The sequence below is a fragment of the Triturus cristatus genome, chromosome 10 (genome assembly GCF_964204655.1).
Source record: "Triturus cristatus chromosome 10, aTriCri1.1, whole genome shotgun sequence".
Classification (NCBI taxonomy): domain Eukaryota; kingdom Metazoa; phylum Chordata; class Amphibia; order Caudata; family Salamandridae; genus Triturus; species Triturus cristatus.
This window is the reverse complement of record NC_140593.1, coordinates 240,190,670-240,214,419: the sequence shown is the minus strand read 5'-3', so window position 1 is coordinate 240,214,419 and position 23,750 is coordinate 240,190,670. Positions and strand designations below refer to the sequence as shown.

General features: G+C 43.1%; 1 protein-coding gene across 1 annotated transcript in view; it reads left to right on the top strand.

Annotated features, from left to right (window-relative positions):
- The window catches only part of COL28A1 (collagen type XXVIII alpha 1 chain), a 688,108-nt gene that overhangs the window by 167,123 nt on the left and 497,235 nt on the right, over nucleotides 1–23,750 (top strand). The window contains exons 8-10 of the mRNA XM_085630877.1: nucleotides 5,532–5,558; nucleotides 8,646–8,690; nucleotides 10,396–10,440. Coding sequence (XP_085487003.1) covers nucleotides 5,532–5,558; nucleotides 8,646–8,690; nucleotides 10,396–10,440 — 117 coding nt within the window. The remainder of the gene's footprint in view (nucleotides 1–5,531; nucleotides 5,559–8,645; nucleotides 8,691–10,395; nucleotides 10,441–23,750) is intronic.

Below are 23,750 nucleotides of genomic sequence, written 5' to 3'. Positions count from 1 at the left end.
AGCTCCTCTTTGCTTGGTGGTTCCTGCCTGTCCCAATGTCCTTGAAAACCGAGGGCTGACAGTGTTTTTCTAATGTTAGAAATCCATCCAATTCTGCGGCCAGTGTCTAATTTTATGACCTCAGTAAGGGCTTTAGCATACTTAGAGAGTTTGGGGGTCCGACTGCTACGAGCTCAAAAAAGTAGTGGGCGCAGGCTTGCTGTGTCTCCAATCGACCTCCTGCCCAAGTCAAGCATTAAAGGTGCAAGAGGAATGTTGCAAGGCAACATCACCAGGTCCCTGAGTGTCACAATTAACTCCCTGTGCTCTCGTTCTTTCCACGAGGGGACCGAATAGTGGGGATTTTCAGTGGTCTAAAAAGCTTTCAGATCCTCCCCTTCATGTAGATACTAACTTCCAGCCATTTAGATTCTACTTGCAAATTGCGATCCATTCCCAATCCATGCCGGGTTTTGTGGAAGCCAACCTGCTCATTCTGGAAACTCCATCACCTAGAATTCACTGCTCACTGCTCTGTCTCCACCCCTGCAGGCTAAGGATGGGTGAAGGAATGCAGTTCACCTGTGGCTGGCTGCTGCTAGCCTGCTCACACCTGATGCATATGATTACTGTGAATTCTTTTAAGCCCCAGCTCCCTTCAGGCCAAGGTTGGTCATTGTAGCTGTTTTCCGGTGGGACCGATCCTTGTTTCCTGAGCTTTTGATATTCCTTGCTTCCTGAGCTATAGTTGTTCCTTGTGCCTGAATTAGCACTGCCTGCAGTGCTACCTTGGTTCAGGAGCTATAGCTATTCCTTGTTCCTGAACTAGCACTGCCTGCAGTGCTACCTTGACTCCTGAAGCTTTAGTAATTCCCTGTTCCTGAACCAGCACTGCCTGCAGTGCTACCTTGACTCCTGAAGCTTTAGTAATTCCCTGTTCCTGAACCAGCACTGCCTGCTGTGCTACCTTGACTCCTGAGCCTTAGCTCAATTCTTGTTCCTGCCCCAGCACTGCCTTCTATGCTACTTTGTTTTCTTGATTCCTTAACCTGCACTTTTCTAGTATACCCTTGTAGCCTTACCTTCCGTATATCGTTTTCCAGTCCCTGCCTTTCTTCCCACTCCCTTGGTTCCAGTTCCTAGTTTGCTGTCTTTCTATTCTGCTGTTTTGCATTTGTTGCCTTGTATGTGTGTTACCTGCTTTCTGCCAAGTGTGCCCTGTGATCTCCTTCCTTTCCTGTTAAGCACTCCTCCTTGCTAGCTCCTTGTCTATTGTGCTTGAGTTCAGTTCTACCCCCTTGCTGTTACTGCCTTGCGTGTTCCTGTTTGATCGCCAGGATCCGTGGGCACAGCTGACTACCTAGGTGGTGTTTCTTGTTCACTGTGAGTATTGTCTTTGAGTTACATTTATAACATCACCATAGGTATAAGCTCCACAGACCCTGCATTTGCATGCATATCCTATATGTGGGTATTTGCAGTCAGTATCTGTAATAGCAACTGTGGGTGAGAAACTTACTGAGCTTCAGTCTTACCGTGTGGAGCTCCTGAAGGCTTTACCCCACACTCCCCTTTATTGTTAATGTTGTGTCATATATATGTCTTACACATTCATCCTGGGTGTAGTTATTCTGAATGCTAAATTGCCTTGAGAGTGCCCTTCCTTTCTGAGTCTTACCCATCTTGTTCATTTGTACAGGCTTCCCCTTTGGATCCCTTTTTCTCCTCTGACTCCCTGTGTGATCCTGGGCAGCGCTGTACTACTCTTTCTGTACACTGTACGTTTTCTACCTAGTTCCTAGTCCCTGCCCAAGTCCCAGACTGTGTTCCTGACATAGTCCCGGACAGTCCCTGACACTGAGGAACTTGTGTTCAGATCTACGGATGTCATCAACATTGTCAAACCCCCATAGCTCGGCTCCGTAAAGAGCTGTGCTGACTACTTTGGCATCATAAACCATAAGGGCCGGTGCAACTGGCCTACTATGTGAGAAACGATGTTCTTTCTCTAGTGCTCCTGCCACACGTTTATGCCCCATGAGCATCTTTGCTAGGTGGGTCCTCCATCACATTTTATCAGAGAGTCGGACTCCAAGATAGTTGAAGGTTCCAACTCTTTCCAGGGGTGCTCCGCCCGGCATAAGATTGCTTCTAAAGGATTTGTGGGGGTTAAATGTCATGAAGTTGGTTTTAGAGGTGTTGATGACCAGTCCCTGGGAATCACAGAAGAGTTGAAATCTATTGAGTAGTCTTTGCAATCCTGCTGGTGTCTTAGACACCAGCAGGGTATCGTCAGCAAACAAGAGGATCGGTACCTTGTCACCTGCCAGGGTTGGTGCATTTGCTGGGTCTTCATGCAGGAAACTAACCACCCCATTCATGTATAAGGAGAACAGGGTGGGAGCCATGACACAACCCTGTCAGACTTCCCTGTTGACCGGAATCCGATCTGTCAGCTGACCTTGTGTCCCCCATATCACCTGAGCATAATTGCCCTCGTGAAGCCGGACCAACAGATTGAGGATGAAAGGGGGAATACCCATGTCTCTAAGTGTGTGCCACAGCTTGCTCATGGGGACCAGGTCAAAGGCTGTCTTTAGATCAATAAACGCGAGGTAAAGACTACTTTTGCCGATTACCACTATTTTCCAATAAATGAGGAGCAGCCTAAAAACCTGGTCGATCGTTCCAGTGCAGGCCCTAAAGCCGGCCTGATACTGAGAGAGGATAGCTTTGTCTTCTGCCCACAGTTGTGTCCTCTGCAGCAGAACTCTACCGAAGACCTTCTGCAGGGCATCTATCAAACTAATTGGTCTAGAGTTTGAGGGCTCTTTTGTAAATCCGGACCACCTCAGCGCCCTTCCAGGACTCCGGTATTGGGCTGCCGCTAGCTATAGCATTAACGAGGAAGAGAATGTAGCGTGCCCAATTTGGAATGTCTGCGAGGAATAGGTCACCAGGCACTATTTAGCAGGCACTATTTTCCCTATTGCAGCCTCAATCTCAGCCATTTTGAAGAGCTCACTGTCCGCATTGGAGAGATCATAAGAATCACGTGGCTCCACGGATGGCGCGACCTCAGGTGCAGAATAGAGCCTCAGAAAATGGTACATCTCTCATTGCCCCAGGTAGCTAGGGTCCAAAATAAGTTGGTATCCTTGGCTAAGCTCGCTTCCTTCCATTGCTGCCAGCGGGATTTGTCCCATGTTATCTTTGCTTGATGCAAAGCTGCTCTATAGTTCTTCCTGGCAACTTTAATCAAGGTAATTCTAATCACAAGAAAACTCCACTGAATGTGTGGAGGAGGGAACAAGAGGCGTGTGGTTCTAGGAGCTAGCAGCCTCCAATACTAAATATTTACCACAAAAGAGCTGCTCCTAGTGTGATAACCCAAACGAGTTACAAGAACGTCGTGAGTGTGGGCATCTCACAAAAAGTTACGGACTGGTCTCACACACCACCTGGTGTCATGCTTCATCATTGACCAGTCCTCGCCCTCCAAAACCTTCGTTTGATGGAGGGCGGGCATACCCTTGACGATAAGGATGCACTTCTAAGTGACTAAGTGGGGGCCCGTGAATATGTGAGTGGGGTTAAAAATCATTATAGTAGTCAGAGGCGTTTTTAATGTGAAATGAAAACTATATGATATTAAAATGTAAATGTGACGGTGATTGGGGTAGTTAGTGTCCCCTACCGTCTAGTGAATGGTCGACATGTTTCTGCCCAAGCGGCCCAATTGGGTCCATGGCATTCATCAGGACCTAGAGATGAGAAAGGGGCTCCGTTCTTACCAAATGTTGGTAAGATGTTACCACTGTGTGAGTGTGGCGTTGGTCACACTTCACTGTTTTTAACTGCTTCCAATGGTGAAGCCCTAATTGAATGGACAACTTGTCCCATGGGGGAAGGGGCGGAGGGAATCCACAGTTTTTGTCTCCTTATGACATGTGATGGATGTGTCCCGAATCCTGTACGTCCGCTCCCGGTCGCACCAAACCTAAACACTGGAGTTTCCCCATTCACCTTACTTAAGGGAGGGAATCCATGCGCAAAGCTCTGTTCATTCTGTATTGGTGAGGGAAAAAAATGCATGTAGACTATGAAAAATGTAAAGACAATGCAAATAATGAGAACCGTATATATAAAATATGGTGCTAAAAGGCAAAGTTGGTCAGTAAGTGACTGAAATATGGCGAAAAAGCCTGATAGAGAGTGTGGAAGGTGAGCAAATTCTACAAACCTATGGCATTGTTAAGTTTAAACACAGTGCTGTGACAGTTGAAAATGGTCATGTGGAGCATGGATAGATTTGTTAAATCCCAAGATGAAACACCAATAAACCAAAATACCAACCGAGATTCAACCAACTAATGTCTCAAATGATAAAGACTCTACAATCCTCAAAGATAAAAAGTAGTGCTAACTTGGAAAAAGGATTTGATATGAATTAACTTTTATGTCTGCTGATTTATTGTGGGGAGATGTGTTATAATTATCTTAAGTAATATATTTCACTAATGTATGTATGACTATATTACATCATTTAACTCCTTCCACTATTGTACATCCTTCCCCCCTCCCAATCCATTTGGTAGTGCCCAGTTTGACAGTTTGGAATGTTGGCTCTCGCATTCTCAGTCATTTAAAGGAGATCTTAGAAAACAGTAAATAAACTGCTTCTTTCTCTTAGCTTGTCTGCGTTTCTATTCACTTAAGTCTTCTTTCTGGGTGCGATGCTTGGGTTGCAGAGGTAGTATACATGACCTCCTATTATGTTTTCGACCGGAATGTCTTTCAAACTACTGTAAGAGATCAAGGTCCCTAAGACAAATGATCTGCACATAGCGCAACAATGTGCAAAACCACACCTGTAGCAGGGTGGACAGGGGGCAAACCTGACTGGTTTTCCTCTGCACCTTCGAAGCCTCAGAGATAATCTTGCCTCTTTGAATGCGCACTGTTGGGTCTGTGTATAACAGTCTGGCCAGCATCCTGAAATCGACCCCAAAGTCGATCTCCTCCATCATCACCTACAGGAATTCCCAATATAAGACGTCAAAGCCCCTTTCCATATTGTTAACAGCAACAACCGCATTGGGAGCTCATATTAGATTGCTGTTGACCAGGTGACAGAGTCTATGGATGTTCAGGAATGTATTCCTACAAGGGATGAAGCCGGATTGATGAGGGTAAATGAGTTCCAGCAGCAGGGGAGAGAGTTGCTTTGAAAGTAGTTTAGCTAAAATCGTTTGGCTACACAGCATACAAACATACATGGTTCTGGAAGATTGTCAAAGAAATATGCTAAGGTTTATCAATGCCGCATAAATTCAAAACACATTTTACAAAATACTTATTACTCCTTTTTCTATTCTTCTGCTTTACAATACATAGAAGTTAAAAACCAGAAATCTGTTTATTAATTTGTTAACCGATGCCTGGGTCGTTGGGAAGGCAATGTGAATGTCGACATGTTAGTTGCGTGTCCTTTTTCTGCAGTTCAGTTCAGTTAAATTTTAACAATCGGTTGTTTTGTTTTGTTTATATAGGGGGCTCCCGGATACCGAGGAGACAAGGTAAGACACCAAACCAAAATGTAATAAGATGGCAGCACACTTTCCAGGAATTATACTTAGTAGAAAGTCTGTACATCATAACGAAGCTAAGACTTCAAGGCACCCTCGAGCAATACTTTGACAGTGATACCCCTATCTGATTCAACTACCCCAGATGTATTTAGTTAAATATCAGACAGAATGTTATTACCAAGCTGCACGTGGTAATACAACGTGTGGCTGCCACTAACGTGATTCAAACAGTGATGTGACTTGTACCACTCTCTATGGTTTTTTTTTAACACAGCCAACATTGATCACTGCATTTAGTATTGACTACATTCACCCTAGCTTATCCAAGTTGTATTAGCTCGGCCTGTTTAACAATCCAAATTTGTGTCACTGATTCTCAGGGCTTGATTCATTAAAGTAAACTTACACTTTTGTGTAAGTTTGCGTTTGTTTGCTGTTCACAAAGAGATTTACAAGTAGTGTCTATACAAGTGTCGACACATAAAATGACCTATCTTTTTATGTGCGGAGACTCCGCAGTCGTAAATATTTCTACCCGTAAATTCCTTTGTGAATTAAAAACAAACATAAACTTACACAAAAGTGTAAGTTTACCATTGTGAATCAGACCCTCAGTATTACTATGTACATGCAACCCATTCATAAAGGCCGTGCTGGACTGGCATGTGTGGCACTCTGGCAGTATGACACTGCCGCCAGAGGCGTCACCTTGAACGGGCCAGTGAGTATGTTGGTTTTGTTTTGATGAGGTGGCGAAGTGAGCTAAAGAATGATGATGGATCCAACGCAGATCTGTGACTGGGGGTGAGTGTCTGAAAAGTTTCAGCGCTCCGTCCATCATCTCCTTGTGTTTGCTTTGTTCTGGTCACCTGTGCCGTGAGGGGACCACGAAAGCAGCCCAAGAACTGGCCCATGTAGCAATGCAAGACGGCCCAACAGGCCAGTCCTACAGCGTGTAAAGAAACATGTATGTGGAATAATTAACTCCTTTTAGAGACATCACAGCCTATAATGCTTTTGTGGAAACCTAGTAAACTCATCCTTCAGCATGGTTCATGTTATGATGCTTGTAAGAGGCGCGCTTCTGAGATCATCTGAAAACTAAAGGAAATATTGGATGCAAAAACTTTATTAAAGGACATTTCACTCTAGAAAATATGACCAAACTGGAACTTAATGGCAGATTCACAAAGAAACACATGGATATTTTATTCCATTGGTTTATTAGTGAGTGTGGAGCAAATGCAGACTGGTTAGGGATTCATGAAGAATCCCTGGAGAATTCTTGGAAATTTATACCAATCGTAATGTTTCATCTGTAACATTTACTCGAACGGAATTTGCTAGCCCGTGGAAATTTCTACATAAGGTTGTTTATGTTTCTGGACAGGGAAACCATTTTCACTGTTACCTCCCTGGAACTGCACTTATTTCTGTCCTTCAGATGGGTAAATCTATATAGTTTCCTATAGTCTGAAATTATCTGCTTGGGTTACAAAGTGAACACACACAATCCTACAGGTATGTGGGTGTTCACCTACTTTTGCAGGTAACGCTCATACTCAGTTATCTAAAATTGGAACCCAGCATATTCAACAGGTGCTGTGTTCTAAGCACACTACTAATCAGACACCGAAGAGTAGACTTTAGTACATGCATAATTATACAGTTCACTACCCGCCCATGAAACAGTACAAGTGAAGAATCTCTGCTATCGGAAATTATTATTATTATTGCTATTGGCGCGTCTTATGAAGCGCTTGCCTACCCCAGGGGGTTTCTCGGCACTAGACCCAGGTAAAATGAGTACAGCCTCTAGTTTAAAACAGCCAAGTCTTCAATACATTGCGAAACACCATAAAAGAAGAGCAGTTTCACAAAGATTCCGGAGGGCGTTACAGAGCTTCGTACCAGGGTATGAACATGACCTGCCCCCCATCCTTGCTAGTCATATTCTCTGCAATTTCCACAAAGACTGGTTAGATGACCGAAGCAGGCATAAGGGCTGATAAGACACCACCAATATGTAGCGAGGTGCAGTTCCGAATCTAGACTTGTGCATATAGCACAAGGCATTGAACTGTATACGTTTGTCTGCGATCAGCCAGTGAAGCTCCCGAAGACGATGCGACACCGACGCATGCTTAGAAAGGCATAAGAGCAGTCTGACTGCAGCATTGTGAACTACTTGTAGGTGCCAAATATCTGCCTTCTCAGCCCCCAAGTATAGGATGTTCCTGTAATCAATTCTTCACAGGATTAATGCTTGAATCAGTTTTCTGGGCATAGAGTGGTATTATGCCTATGATCTTTCTTACCCATCTCAGAACTAAGAAACAAGAGGAGGCTACCTGCAGCTTCATAGTAAGCTTCTCATCCAGCCAGAAGCCGAGGTTCTTTACCTTGGGTGAAAAATATGGGAGGCTACCCAGAGCCTCTGGCCAATGCTGAGGAACCTATATTTGATGATCTTTTCCCAGGACCATAACCTCAGTCTTCTCGCTGTTGAGCGTAAGTGAGTTTGTGCCCATCCATGTGGAAATCCTGTTCTGCATAGGTTCAGCGTTCTGGTGCCATCACCCTGTGCAGACGACAAAGCAAAGATGATCTGTTTGGCATCTGATAATAGAACAAAGTTAAGCTGCAGCTCTCACCACTTGTGCAAGGGGACGTACATAGATGTTAAACCGCATTGGGCTTAACGCTATCCCCTGGGGAACGGCACAAACAAGTGCATGTGGTTCTGATTTAGCACTGTCTGATAAGACCTGAAATGAATGGTCTTCAAGAAACAAAGACATCCAGGCTAGTGCAGTACTCTGCAAACTCAATGACATTAGCTTTCCCAGGAGAATGGAATGGGACAGTGTCAAAAGCTGTACTGGGATCTATTAAATCAGTGCTGCTGTACCGCCCTCATCCAGGAGCCATCTAAGATGTTCCGTGACCCCTAGGAGGGGATCATTTCAGCCCAGGCCCATGTGTCACAAACGAAGATGTCAATGGCACTAATGTTTTATCAGTAAATACCAGTGCATGTTTTCAATATTTTTATACCTTGTTCTCTTTTGTTAGGGTGAAAGAGGCGAATGTGGAAAACCAGGTGTAAAAGGAGAAAAGGTAAGTATAAAGAGTGATACCTTGAAATTGTGATTACTGTTTAGTATTTGCTAACATCAGATATATACTCTATCTATAACTAACGCCTGCTGTTAACTCTGCACCAATAAATGTAGGCAACTCACAAAACATTGTTTTAATATGTAATTCCTATTGAGGTCTTCATCAGAAATTTAAATGTAGTAATTTTACACCGAAAATGACTGATATCAGTAATTTTGGGATGGGAAATTGCCTAGGAAATTTGAGGTATCCCCTATGGATTTCCACACCACTTTCTCAATTAATGAGCTGTTTTTTGTTGACATGTTTCGCTAGGTTTAACCAGATAAACGTGTTTACCAGACAACATTTTGGTAATTCTATTCGAAGCTATACTTCATTACTCAAAACTTCGGTATTAACAGGAAATCTTCTATTTCCAGTACCACATGGTGATAAACCAGCACCAGTCACACTGTGCAGAAAACATATTTTGGAAAAATCATATATGACATGACAAATGTCTGATATCTTGATATGTTTCTTTGTTGACATGTGGGTGAATTTATAATTTTAGCATATGTTGAAAATTTGCCAAGAGGCATCATTTTTCGTTTTAATTACGGTCTTAAAACATGGGATGCTTAAATCACATATGGGTACAAATAAATGGTTATGATGTAATTAATGTTTCAAGTTTTCTTAAGTTTTCCCACCTTGGAGGAGCCACCATCCCTCAGCCAACTCTTCATTACCAGGAAAAAGTTTGGTCACATAGGGGAAGGCACCACTTACTTTCACAACAAATGCAGAGTTACCTCTTGACACAACAAAGGACTTTCTTCTTTTTACTCTTAGTAAACTAGGCAACTGCTAGGTAATCCCCAGACCATGTAACACAGAATTTAGGAAAGCCATACATCTGAATTATGTCAACATTTGTAGTATTTTATATCTCTTTTTTAATTATTTTAATTTTTGTTTTTTGTTTTTAGTCTTACATTGTTGTGTTGTATAACCTTCTCAGTTCTGTCCTGTTTTAAAGTCAAAATATCAAGTCTGTCAGTTGTATCTGCTGTGACTTAAATGCCATTTGTGCCCTTTACTTTTATTTATCATATGTCCTATACTATTCTCATTCAGCTTATTGCATTCTCTGTCCATGGTCACTCTATTACTACCAGTAATCCACACAAGAAGGCAGCCATTTCAGAACAAAAAGTATACAAAAACCCGAATGTCCCTCGTGGTTTCACAGTGTCCTGATATGACTTGGCAGAGGGCGGTTCCCATGTGTGTATGTGTCCGTGCCCATGTATTTAGCATGTCCTGGTGGTAACGTTGTTCTTCACTAGCTTGAGTTTAGCCTCTTTCCCTCCAGTCGATAGTTCCTGAGTGACCCAGCACTGACGTCTCTAATATCGGCTCATTATTTTAAAATGAATTGTGCAATATTGCTTTGGGCACTGAAGAATGCGTTCTAAAGTGAATAGTTGTCATAAACTACAGTCATAAAATTAACCACATGTGCCCCAGAAAATTAAATACAAAGAGAGCGAAATGTAAAAATGCAGCGCTACAAATTAGGGCGCATTGCTAAAAAACATGAACATCTTTTTGTTATGCCTGATATAGTGAAATCTTAAAAGATAATTTAATGAGAAAATACACTTTAGCTCAGAATAAACCCTTAATTTGTTTCTTGTAACTGTTTCTTTTATAGGGCCCAGAAGGCCCCGTTGGGCAGAGGGGACTTAGAGGACCACAGGTAAGCACACCTGGAGCGATTACCAATATTGCACCTTCAGACTCTTGCAGTAACTGTTTGACTATCGCCCTGTGAGGCTTAGTCTCTGGGTCAAGAATGTGCTCCTCTCAGAGGCCGACCTCTGTAGCATATGCTGCTATGTTTGGTGACCTGCCTTGATTTATGAGACACATCTGGAGCATTCCAGTGATTCTGGGACACACATCTCACACTTTGATTAGTCATTGGGAGAGGTGAGGAGAGGTTTGACTGCAGCAGGAAGGTCTGTGGTGGTAGCAAGGGGTTTTGAGAGCTGCTGATTAGTTGATTTTCTGCTGCCATCACCCCTGTGAGTCACATTTAAAATACCATATATTATTGGGCATGTTGGGGTGACTTGAGCTGGACATTATACAACATGTGTGGGATTACTTGTGTTTTCATACAGAGGAGATGTGGCCCAGCATTGTGGCAGATCAATATTTATTTGCATATCGTTGGCTTATATTTTTGCTCCCCTAAATTAGTGGCACTGTGAGCACAAGAAAGGAATGATGGACTGAAATGTGTCCCAGAGTAATACTGGAATACTTGGTCTCTGACGTAAGAGTCGGAGGTCATGCTTACAGCTCGCTGTCGTGTGAGGTCATAGAGGTTGTGCAGATCAGTGCAATGTGGCTGTGTGGGTGCCCATCATAGATTCCTATGGTAGGCCGATCCGGCCAGGGAGTTTGGGGGAGTGGGGTGTACTTCAAAGACAATACCGGCATCTGGCTTCCACAGAGTAAGTGGGTGTGTAGCAGGTTTGTGCGTGTGTGATTTAGTGAGTTAACATCTGTGTGGGTGCATGGGGTGGGTGTGTTGATGCATCTACGTGTGTGTATGGATGTCTGTATGCAGATTTATATGAAGAGCATCATAGTACCGCTGACATATGGTGGGCATCTGGTGAATACTCCTGCCTTCTGGTGGCCACCACTGTCCTAAGATGGCCCTCATTGCCTTCTCCTGGTCATCACACATATCTGGTTGCCACTCATGGTATGAAATGACCATCCTGCACATGGTGGACATCTATGACTTACAGTGCTTATCCCTAGCAGAAGATGGGTATATCGGGCATTAAAAGACACACCTGATATCTAGTGGCTTCCCCTGACATCTGGTGGGAATGCCTTATATTTGTAGTTATTCAGGACATTTGGGCGCTATATATTGGCAAAAACTGAAAAACGTGGTGACTCACTCTGGCATCGTATGCCCATCAGTATATCAGGTGATCATCACTGACTTATGATGGGCACCCTTGGTATCAGCTCACATCTGGTGGCTACTGCTGGCATCGATTGGCCACTTCAGGCTTCTGGTGGGAACCCCTGGCACAAGGTGGACATCCATGTCATAGGGTGAGCTTTTCCAATGTCTGTTATTAATCCTAGCAAGTGGCAGATGTCCATAAATTCTGATGGCCAGAGAAGGCCACTCAAGAAATCTGATTACCATCTACAACATCTAGTGAGTACTACTGATATTTTGGGGTTACCCCGGCACGTGCTGATCAGCATTCCTTATTAGTGGGGAGTACTCACCGTGTCTGGTGACAATCACTTGTATGAAGTGGTTGTACATGACAGAGGGTGGAAATGCCTTTCTTCTTATGGGCATCCCTGACAGCTGGAAGGCATTATATGCATATTCGGGGCACCTCTTGCAAATGGGAGACATATTATGGACATCCTTGGCATGTGATGGTGACATAGCTGGTTGTGAAGCAGTTCCTGTCCATGGAGTAGTTATAAATGTGTAAACTACAATTTGGTAAAATGAAATGTCGATATTTGTGGGCAAAATTTGAGTATTAAATAATAATTAGAAAGTTCAAATTTGCTAACTGAAAAATCTGTTTAGTTACCAAAAATAAAAATCTATTATTAGGGGTCCATATGTGTGTATTTAAAGATCATTGCAAGCGGATGCTTTTGGGAAAAAAATTCTCTCTCAGGGATCGCCATTGATAATCATAAGCACTGAATCCTGCCCACGTGTGGGAACCCTGGAGCACCTCTTTCAAAGTCACATATTTTTACAGCATCTTCACCTTACTTTATAAAGGACAGGAGTTACATGGGACAAAACAATGACGTTTCTATAGCCTTAGGACAGACAATATTGCTAATTCCATTAATTTACTTCAAAAGAGGGAAGAAAAAAACGTATAGCCTTTAACATCCACCGAAAATAAAAAGTAACTTTAAAAACATTTGCTTTCTTTTAAAGTTAATGATATGGAAGGATAGGGCAATGTAACTATGTAAGCTGCAGTATTGGAACAATGAGAATAGAACACTGTGCCTTTAAGTGTACCCTGACCTCGTGTCCCATCATGCCCTGCAAGATGCAGTTTAGCCAACTCATTTTTTTGAGCTTCTGCTGGGAGGATCCTAGGGCAAATCTCTGCCTTTTGTTAGCTTTTTCATTCAGATTTGTCACGAATTTTTTTTTTAAAGTCATTCAACCAATGCCCTGTTGGGTGAGAAGTATTTTCTGTTGTATAACTGAAATGGAATATATCTTGTGTATTGCAAAATCCCATCCCTTTTTGCGAAATACTGAGATTGTGGCAGGAAAATGGCAACAGCATACCTACACAGCATCTGTATTCTTTGTTTGCCGGATTCACATGAACCCAAGACATACCATCACTGCAGGACTCTCTCCAGTTGCACCTAGAGAGAGAGAACATGTTCCTACCTGGCCAAGTCGAGTCAGAAAGAAATAAAAAGATTCCCTGGCTGGAGAGACATCTGAGGGGCAAGGAGAGACTGTTCCCTCTAGCAGTGCCTCTATCCCGCCCTCTGAGGACTCCTGGAGATGACTTCTCTGTTCGACGTCTAGGACATTGAAGTTGAGAAGAAGTACAGGACTTACTTGTTCTCAATCAAGGGCTGGTTCAACGTCGAGGACACACAAGACGTCGAGGAGGAACTTCGTTGTCAAGACATCTGTCGACACTAAGAACTTTGATGTTGAGGCATGATTTGACCCCGAGGCGTCATCCTACAATGCAGAAGATGGCGGGATGGCTTTCACACATGAAATCTTGCAGGCTCCCATCAGAATTGGATTTGGAGTACTCCAGAGCTTACTCTCCATTCAGACCAGTTTTTTGAGCCCTCATACCGGATTTTCATTCTCCACATCTTACACCTCCACATCACTCCCACAAGTTCCTGCAGAATCTTCTACTCCTCCACCACAACTGGTAATTCTGGTGCAGATCGGCGCTTCGGAATCCCCTCTACTTCCACGAACGGAGTGATTTCGCAGTCACACGCACACACACACACATCACACGCTGGTGGGGCCTATTACACCAACATTCATCCTACCACTCTATCCGTGCCATGAATAAGGGGAAACACTTTTCAATCTCCTCTTAACCAATCTGCATGTACCCTGAGGTCGATGCGACCTACTAGTTGCTATAGATTTGGTGAAAACAATTCAAACACTCTGCATATTCAATAAAACATAACAATGAAATAACCACCCGACACAGTAATTCAAACTGAATATTGTTTATCTAAATCAATTTGTAAGAAAAGCCAATTAAATTCAAGATTATCATTTTCCATATTTAACTATTCTGGCTAAAAGTCGTTTTCTAAGTCAGAACCGGTCCTCAGCAAAAAGTTAAAGTTTCTAGCCGTCATGTAGAGTCACCGTCCTCTCCGTCAGCATCGGGACCTCTGATCATTGGTTCGGGAAGAAGTGGCACTAGACCTCTCTAGTCTACTAATATTTATACTAAAATTTACATTCAAAAAGTTACAAACAGAACTTTCAAACATCCGTTAGGCAGGAAAAGATGTCGTCTTGATACATTAAGGAATTTTCCCATGTATTGATAACTTCAAATTCTGAATAGAAAATCAGAAGTCCATAGCTAATTCGTTACTTCTACGGATGTCTCTTTTGGATAAAGTATCTTATTGGTGGGACCATTATAAATTCATCTGGTCGGATTATTCATTCGCAACAAATGTTCACTTCCAGGGGCAATTGGCAGTTGTCCTGGATTTGTCGTCATGTACATGGCTTTTCGGTTCAAGTAGAGGACAGGGTCGCAGTCAGCGCAAAGCCTCTTTTCATTTTACATCTACTCGAATGCAGGCTGCAGATGGTGGCCATCTTTCAGCAGGCCACAATGGTCAACTTAAGTAGAAAGAGACACAAAACATTATTACTTCATGGAAATGACTATACAGTGTTATTCCCCTGCTAATACCCTTATGTGTATGTATTTATCTAGCCATTTGCAACATCAAAAGCCATTAATGCATATTAATTAAAAGCGCAAAACATAATAACATCACATAAGCAACATCTATTCAGTCAATTTGCTCACCAACTTAGTTCACTTATTATTTTAGCCATGCAATTGCACTCCCACGTGTAATTCTTCTGTTAATAAGGTTGGTTAATCAAGACTCGACAAATCTCTAGTAATTAATTATTAATCAATAGTATTTTTAATAATGACATACAAAAATGAAACTGGTATTTGGGTTTAAAAAGGAAACCCTGCTCCAGCAATCCCCCCTTTGGTGATATATCATCACCACAAAAATCAAACCCCCCCCCCCCAAAAAAAAATCAATTTAATTTCCCCTTTTAGAAGAAATTCAAAATGTCTTCTTGTTCATTTTCTAAACTCTTGTTTCTCTTTCATCATCTCTTTTTGTTTCTATATACATGCTTTCCCTAAGTTCTTCTAATTCTATTTCTTGTGGATCTCTTTCTGGTTTCTTTTGTCTCTTTTTAACATTTTCTCTTGTTATTTTCTTTTTATTTCTTCTATATCTACAACACAGGCACCCTAATCTAAGAATCAATAATGCAACAATTACACATGTTAATGGAAATAATATCTTACCAAAAATGGTACTACCTATTTTAGCTGTAAAGTTCTTAATAGCATTCATCTTGTTAGCCATTTTAGTCCAGATACTTTCAGCTTCCAGTGGTACTAATTACTCATGCAAATCAGTAATATTTTTGATATAGACCTTTAGATCTTTGCTTTCGTCTGGAATGTAAGTGCAACAATGTTGAACTTTCAGCATTCCACAGACTCCACCCTCTTTTGCCAATAGAATGTCAAGGGCAAGACGATTTTGCATTGCCATAGCGCGTAAAGCAACCATTTCAGTATTCACCAAAAGAAAGCCTCCAGTGGTGCTTGTTGACAAGCGATCCACCACTGTTGACAGCTTCCGAATGCCAAATGCATTCAATGAAATTCCCACTGCTGGAATTAAAGCTCCAAAAATATCTCCTACAATTTCTGTCCATGTTTCTCTTCTATAGCGTGTTAATGGATTAGTTTGTTCTGCATCTTCTACTCTATCCATGTGAAAAATCTTTGGAAAGACCAGGCCAACATAACATGTGCCATACCAATGGTCGGGCAACCTGTAATAAGCCTTGTTCCCACAAATATAATACACTCCCGGAAAAACTGGATCTTCTCCTCCTCTAAATCCCCATCCGGTTGCAATAAAGTATGTGTCATGGCACTCACTAGTCCCTATGAAATAATAATCATACTGGGATTTCCTCCTGGTAATGCATAATTTGCCTTTCTGTGGTGTATCTAGAGCCAAAGTTGGACTGGCCCCATTTCTCAACTCTTTTTCTTTCTCAATATCCCACATTGTTTCACTCATCTCATGTCCTTCAGCTTTCTTATGCATGTTCAACCTTCTTCTCTCAACCATGTCTAGGAATGTTTTCTCCTCTTCCTTCAAACTGCAGGTTAAATTATTTCTAAAAAATATAATCTAATGTTAATTCTTTAGTTTCAATAAAAATTTCACCTAAAGTGTTAGCTTCCTTAGCAGGATTCAGTTCTTTATTCATAGGCAACTGCCCAAGAATATTATCTTTATTAGACATGTTATAATCTAACTTCCCTAATAGATAAAATATACTAATTAACACACTACATGAAATTCCATACGTAGCCGGAAGGTGATGGTAAGTCACTTCCTCTGAAACAGATGCAGGTAATTGCATACAGACATAGCAATCCCTTACTTCCATTGTCTTTACGTATTCATACAATAATTTCGAAAATACATTACTAGAAAAATCATTAATAGACCTATCCTTGTGTATATGTACATTGCTAATTCTAGTTGGAACTACTTTCTGCGAACTCTTCCCTATGTTAGTTATATTCTGTGTGTGTCCTTCTAAAGTGTCTATTGTAACTCTGAAAGAAATTAGTAGAGCAAGCACGCTCCACAGTAGCATTAATAATCCTGTACAGCAGCAGCACATTTTGCACCATCTTTTCATGAAGGTACATCTACTTTGATTATTCTCAGTGTTGCCATCTCGTTACTTTGACCGTGTCTTTTGACTTAGCCTCTTCTACTCCACTACTGAACTTTTAGGGCAGCAATTACCCACTAGATTATTACAATCTGTTAGTCCTTAATTTTACTTCTTCACTTTCTTTTCAAGTGACCTCTTTGAATTTATTCAATTTGGATTTTCATCACTCTTCACTCTTTCCTCATCGTCATCAAACTGTATTAGATCCTGAACATCCGTTTCTTCTCCAATGTCAGACAAGATAACTCTCAGGATTCCAACAGCTTCTTCTTCTTCAACCACTTTCAGTAAAGCCTCCTCTGGATTTCCTTGACTATCTGCCTCTTCTCCTTCTTCAGGCAGTGCCACATACGTCCATTCTGGTGACTTATACTTCTGGTTTTGTTTTCTGATTCTTTTAATTTCTTCAGATCCTTTTATTTCCACTCCTTTCGTTTGGTTTTGACTTGACACTTCGTTCACCTGCTCTGCTTTCGAAGAGTTAACTCGTGTCAGTCGGTATCTCAGTCTCTTTATCTTGTTGGGCCAAAGATCTCCTTTAGCATTTCTTTTCTGTTTTCCCTCTTTACTGTTTCTTTCTCCAATCCAAGTTCTCTTTCTCAGAACTCGACCTTCATGTGTCTCATTCTCACTTTCATCAGATTCTGTCTCAATTGCCTCTTGTTCATCAACAATTTTTCCACCAATTGAGATTTCCCTACTTCTGTCCCTCCTCGGGTCTCCGACATGCAATCTTCTTGCTGTCTACTTGTCCCTTCACCTAGCTTGTTGTCGATGTTCCCTACACCTCCTCGGGGTTTTTCCGCAATCTGTCCCTCTCTATCTTTTTATGTCCATTCTTCTTCAAGAATTATCTCAGGTGGAACTTCTCCAACTTCCTCATTTGATTCAGGTGTTACCTCTGTGGAAATGTTCTTTTCTTTTCTTTCTTTCTTTTTATGTTCTTCACTGTTAGTTGGGACTTCAGGCACTTTTTCAGAATCTGGACTCGTCTCTGGAATTTGCAATGTTCTTTTCAGAATTTCTTCTGGTGAGAAAAAAGAATCTTCTGACTCTCTTTCCCCCCTTTCAGGATTCTTTTTTCTTTTTACTGCTTCACTGTCTGCATCATCACTGGAATCTGATTCCTCAAAGTATTCTTTTCCAGTACCATCACTTGGATTTGGAACTCTCAGAGTGTGACTCGCATGTATCCAATTCTTCACTCCAGCACACTTTACAGCAGTCGTTGTAGTCAGAATGACTTGTCTTGGCCTTCCCCACCTTGGAACCAGGCAGTTTCTTCTTCTGTGGACTTTTATTCTTACCCAGTCCCCTGGGCTCAGATCATGGGCTGCTTTCTTTTCAAGTGTGGTGGCGTCCTCTCCAACCTGGTGAAACACAGAATGGACTGCATCAGCCAGGCTTTTACAGTAATCCAAAATCATGTCATCAGTTATAGTCATCAGCTTGTTGACTGGTACAAACGCATGTCTCATTGCACGTCCCATGATTATTTCATGTGGACTCAACCCTGTTGTTCTGTCTGGAGTAGACCTAATGGTCATCAGGACTAGAGGCAAGACATCAGGCCATTTCATTCCTGTGGCTAGGCACATTTTGCCAATTCTGTTTTTGATGGTACCATTCATTTGTTTAACCACACCAGAAGCCTCTGGTCAGTAAGCACAATGTAGCTTCTGCTGTATACTTAATGCTTCACAGATTAAACCCATGATTTCATTATAAAAGTGTCCTCCTCTGTCTGATTCAATTGTCACTGGGAACCCATACCTTGGGATGAATTCTCTTAACAGCAACTTGGCCACTGTTATCCCATCATTTCTTCTGGTTGGATATGCTTCCACCCACCTTGAGAACAAACAGATTACCACCAGCACATACCTCAATCTATTGACTTGGGGCATTTCAATGAAGTCTACCTGCATTCTGGTGAAGGGTCCTCCCTCCCTGCCTATTGTACCTAGGCTCACCACTGTTTTCTTTTCAGGATTGAATTGCTGACATATCAGGCATCTCTGGCAGATACTTTCTGCTATTAGCCTAAATTTTGCATTGTACCAGGTTTGCTTAAATGCTCTTATCATAGCATCCCTTCCCAGATGTCCCTGGCCATGATACATCCGTGCCATTGTTGACAGCATATTTTAAAGAACAAAGGTCCTTGGCATAAGAGGAGATAGTTTAAATGTTTCAACATAGACTACAATGAGCACTATGGAGGTTCTTCCAATGTCCAGCCGGACAGAGGAATATTTATTCAAGTAAGATAACAGGATGGACAAAATACAAGGCACAACAGAGATGGCGAACGGCACAGTCCTGTACCGAGCGTTTGAAAAGAAGGTATAGGGAGTATAGACACAAGAAGGAAACAGCAGGCAAAAAAGGGGGGAAGAGCAAAAGGCGGCTTACATTTACATAATAATACTGTGTAAGCTCAAACCAACAAACAACGCACTCATTTTGTCACAATGGTTGAATAGTGGTGTTTGCTACAAAGGTCGACGTTTCGATCCCTAGCTCTCAATACTATGGGATCATCATCAGGACTAGAAAATGAACTGTTGCCTGATAGATAGTGTCAAGGAGCCTGTAGGGTAGTAAGACAGGAAACAAAGAAACAACAAAAAATGATAAATAAACAATAAAGCCAGTCCGCCTTACTTTGAGCATATCTAGTCAGGAGACCGTTGGAGGGGTGTAACAATTCGCTACGTGAAGAGGGTGAGTGCGTGTGAATGTGATGGTACACATGCGGAAGGAAATGGCAGCGTTGTTGGGTGCAGTGGCGCACATAGTGAAGACACGACCGAGGAGGTCAATGACGGTGAGGGAGCAACAAGAGACGTGAAGAGTGCCCGTAGGGATCAGTGAGAAAGGATGTTAACGATGCGTGACCCAATAAGGAAGGAAGTTGCGACCAGAAAATGATGTATGTCATACCGAGAGAAACGAGGGTAAAACCACTAATGGTGGAACGAAAGGGGGTGGCGCAGTGCTGTTGGGAGCGAGTTGGTGCTGACGAGGAGGGATCCGTGTGAATTAAATGGACACGGCTCAAGTATGAAGGGGTGGTCTGTGCTAACCTGGGAAGCAGCTCGGAGTGGACCTGGGAAAGCTCGGTGGGTGCCAGGAGCAGCTCAATGGGTGCCTGGAGCTCGTCGGCAGTAAGCGAAAGCCCCACGAGGGCGTCTGGATGCTGAAATGGAGGAGTGAAGAAGGGGTGAGCCTGGTAAGGGCGTGGTCCGTAGGATAATGAGACCAGGGAGGTGTTTACCTTGATCGTAGTCCACAGTTGGTCGTATTGTGGGACAGTGGGCGACGGATGAACCAAGCGTTCAGGAGGGCTGGAGCTGGGGAAGGCAAGGAAAGTGTTGGCGGGACCCCAACCAATTTCGGCTAGTAAGTTCCGGGGCCGTCATAAGAACGGGCTTACCTTGTAGATACAAACAGGGCGCAAGGGGCCAGAACCGAGTGTTCAATGGCCAGAGGTAGAGAGTATATGCAGCGGATAGGGCTGCCAGACAGCGCGGGACCGGAGCTGGGAGAAAATGAATTTAGAGTGATTACAGGGAGGAGCACACAATTTGCGCTCTAGCGGATGGCGTGTGGAGCAAGGCTTACCTCTCGATGAGTAGCTGGCGGCCGGAGGAAGCAAGGAACTGCTTTTCCGTTCGGCGTGATAGCAAAGGGCAAGCGGGACTGTGGGTGTTTTAAGGCGGGCCAGGGGGGTGGGCGAAATCGAGGGAGGACTAAGAAAGGGATCGAGAAAGGCCGGGGGCCATGATGGAATGGGAAGGAAAGGTGGTGAGGGGCTATGTGAGCATGCTTTTCGGAATAGCGAATTGTCACTGGAAGTTGATAGCTTGAACCAGTTGGAGAAAAGCCATAGAGCAAAGGAACACATAAAAGGTAATCACAGTTTACCTAGAGGTTAATTATAGCAATTGTCAACGGTCGGGTGCAATAGGGTTGCGGGGGGGAAAAAAGACAGCTGAACATTGTTTGCATGAATTTACGTTTTAGGTTTAGGCATGGAGTTCCAACAACGATAGTCAGGCTATCTTAGAGTGACTGGGGCGAGGAAAACAGGTGATTCACAAATTGCACTTGATTACAGTAAGGATGTCCAGTCTTCTGTCCTATTGAGTCCGGTGTTGATGGAGTTAAACAGAATGATTGTCTTTAGTTCCTCTCTGTTTAAAAGTTGCGCCATATTGCCACCTCTTGGAGGCAACTTCAGTGATTTGAGTACAGTCCAGCGCAAATCATCTTCATTGTGATTGGCCTCAGCGAAATGTTCGACCAGGGGGGCGTTCTGTGTCTTGCATCGGATACGGCTTCTGTGCTGACAGATTCTGGTCTTGATTCTTTGGGTGGTCTGTCCAATGTATATTTTCAAACAAGGGCATTGGATAAGGTAGATGACATTGCAGGAATTACAATTTGTGAAAGCTTGACAATGCACTGTAATGTTATCAAATGTGAAACTTTTTCCTTCAATGGTGAACACACAGACATTGCAAGAGCCGCATTTTGAATGACCAATGATGGGGGACAGACCCCAACTGGCAAGGAGAGAAGTATTGGGAGCGACAGGTAGTGCAGCCCTGACCAGATGGTCCTTCAGATTCTTGCTTTTTTTGAAGGCGAATAGTGGTTTATCAATAGTGAGATTCCCTGCATTTAGAATGGGCCAGTGGTGCAGTATCGCTTTTCTCAATTTGTTGGATACCAGAGAGAAAGTGGTCACACAGGCAATTCTCTGCAGTTCTTTTTTAGGTTTAGGAGTCAAAAGCACCTCCCGGGGACAATACCAGGCTCTTTTTGAAGCATTTTTTACGATTCTTTTTGGGTAGCCTCTGTCTTTTAGTTTGGACGCCAAAACAGCTGATTCTCTGAAATAGTCAGCCCTACAGGAGCAATTTCTCCAAGGTAAGCCCGTTCTTATGACGGCCCCGGAACTTACTAGCCGAAATTGGTTGGGGTCCCGCCAACACTTTCCTTGCCTTCCCCAGCTCCAGCCCTCCTGAACGCTTGGTTCATCCGTCGCCCACTGTCCCACAATACGACCAACTGTGGACTACGATCAAGGTAAACACCTCCCTGGTCTCATTATCCTACGGACCACGCCCTTACCAGGCTCACCCCTTCTTCACTCCTCCATTTCAGCATCCAGACGCCCTCGTGGGGCTTTCGCTTACTGCCGACGAGCTCCAGGCACCCATTGAGCTGCTCCTGGCACCCACCGAGCTTTCCCAGGTCCACTCCGAGCTGCTTCCCAGGTTAGCACAGACCACCCCTTCATACTTGAGCCGTGTCCATTTAATTCACACGGATCCCTCCTCGTCAGCACCAACTCGCTCCCAACAGCACTGCGCCACCCCCTTTCGTTCCACCATTAGTGGTTTTACCCTCGTTTCTCTCGGTATGACATACATCATTTTCTGGTCGCAACTTCCTTCCTTATTGGGTCACGCATCGTTAACATCCTTTCTCACTGATCCCTACGGGCACTCTTCACGTCTCTTGTTGCTCCCTCACCGTCATTGACCTCCTCGGTCGTGTCTTCACTATGTGCGCCACTGCACCCAACAACGCTGCCATTTCCTTCCGCATGTGTACCATCACATTCACACGCACTCACCCTCTACACGTAGCGAATTGTTACACCCCTCCAACGGTCTCCTGACTAGATATGCTCAAAGTAAGGCGGACTGGCTTTATTGTTTATTTATCATTTTTTGTTGTTTCTTTGTTTCCTGTCTTACTACCCTACAGGCTCCTTGACACTATCTATCAGGCAACAGTTCATTTTCTAGTCCTGATGATGATCCCATAGTATTGAGAGCTAGGGATCGAAACGTCGACCTTTGTAGCAAACACCACTATTCAACCATTGTGACAAAATGAGTGCGTTGTTTGTTGGTTTGAGCTTACACAGTATTATTATGTAAATGTAAGCCGCCTTTTGCTCTTCCCCCCTTTTTTGCCTGCTGTTTCCTTCTTGTGTCTATACTCCCTATACCTTCTTTTCAAACGCTCGGTACAGGACTGTGCCGTTCGCCATCTCTGTTGTGCCTTGTATTTTGTCCATCCTGTTATCTTACTTGAATAAATATTCCTCTGTCCGGCTGGACATTGGAAGAACCTCCATAGTGCTCATTGTAGTCTATGTTGAAACATTTAAACTATCTCCTCTTATGCCAAGGACCTTTGTTCTTTAAAATAAGTTATTACCCGAGGTCCCTAGGCTACCAGAACGGGTCCCCTTGTTCTTTTCTCTACACTTAGCGCAATCGCTGGATTGCAAGGGTTTGATTCCCTCCCCACCAATCTCTTGGTTCGGCCATCCTAGTTTTTATGAGTGTCTTTCAATTTAACCTTCCATTTTTGTTTCGAGTCCCCTTCCTTACACCACAGTATGTCAGCTTTTGCACCGTTGTATACTGATGATTACATTAAACAACTTTGCTCAGGTCCATCGTTACTCTCAGATGCCCCCGAAATACCCACCCCTTCCAACTCCTCAGTCCCAGATCAATTGGAGAAACTCAGAAAGAAGCAGGTCCGTTTACAATTAATGATCCTCATGCTCACAGATTACCTCAAAGCAGAAGTCATCCCTCTAGGTCTGCAAGTACGTAATATCCCTGGGATCTTTACCGACAACCCTAAATATATTTCCAACTTCAGCTACATCGGAACCACATGTTCCCGCCACTGGCTAGTACTCGGAATAGATATCGCCACTGAAACTCTGAAAGAGCTAGAGACCGAGATCTCAGATATACTCAAACAAATTCAAGATTCTAACGCAACCTCTGATGCCAAAAAACTGTTGGAACAGATTGAGAAAACTGTTGCAGATTTCCATAGAATCGAACAGAACAAGAAAGCTAACAAAATAAAGAAAGACATAAAAA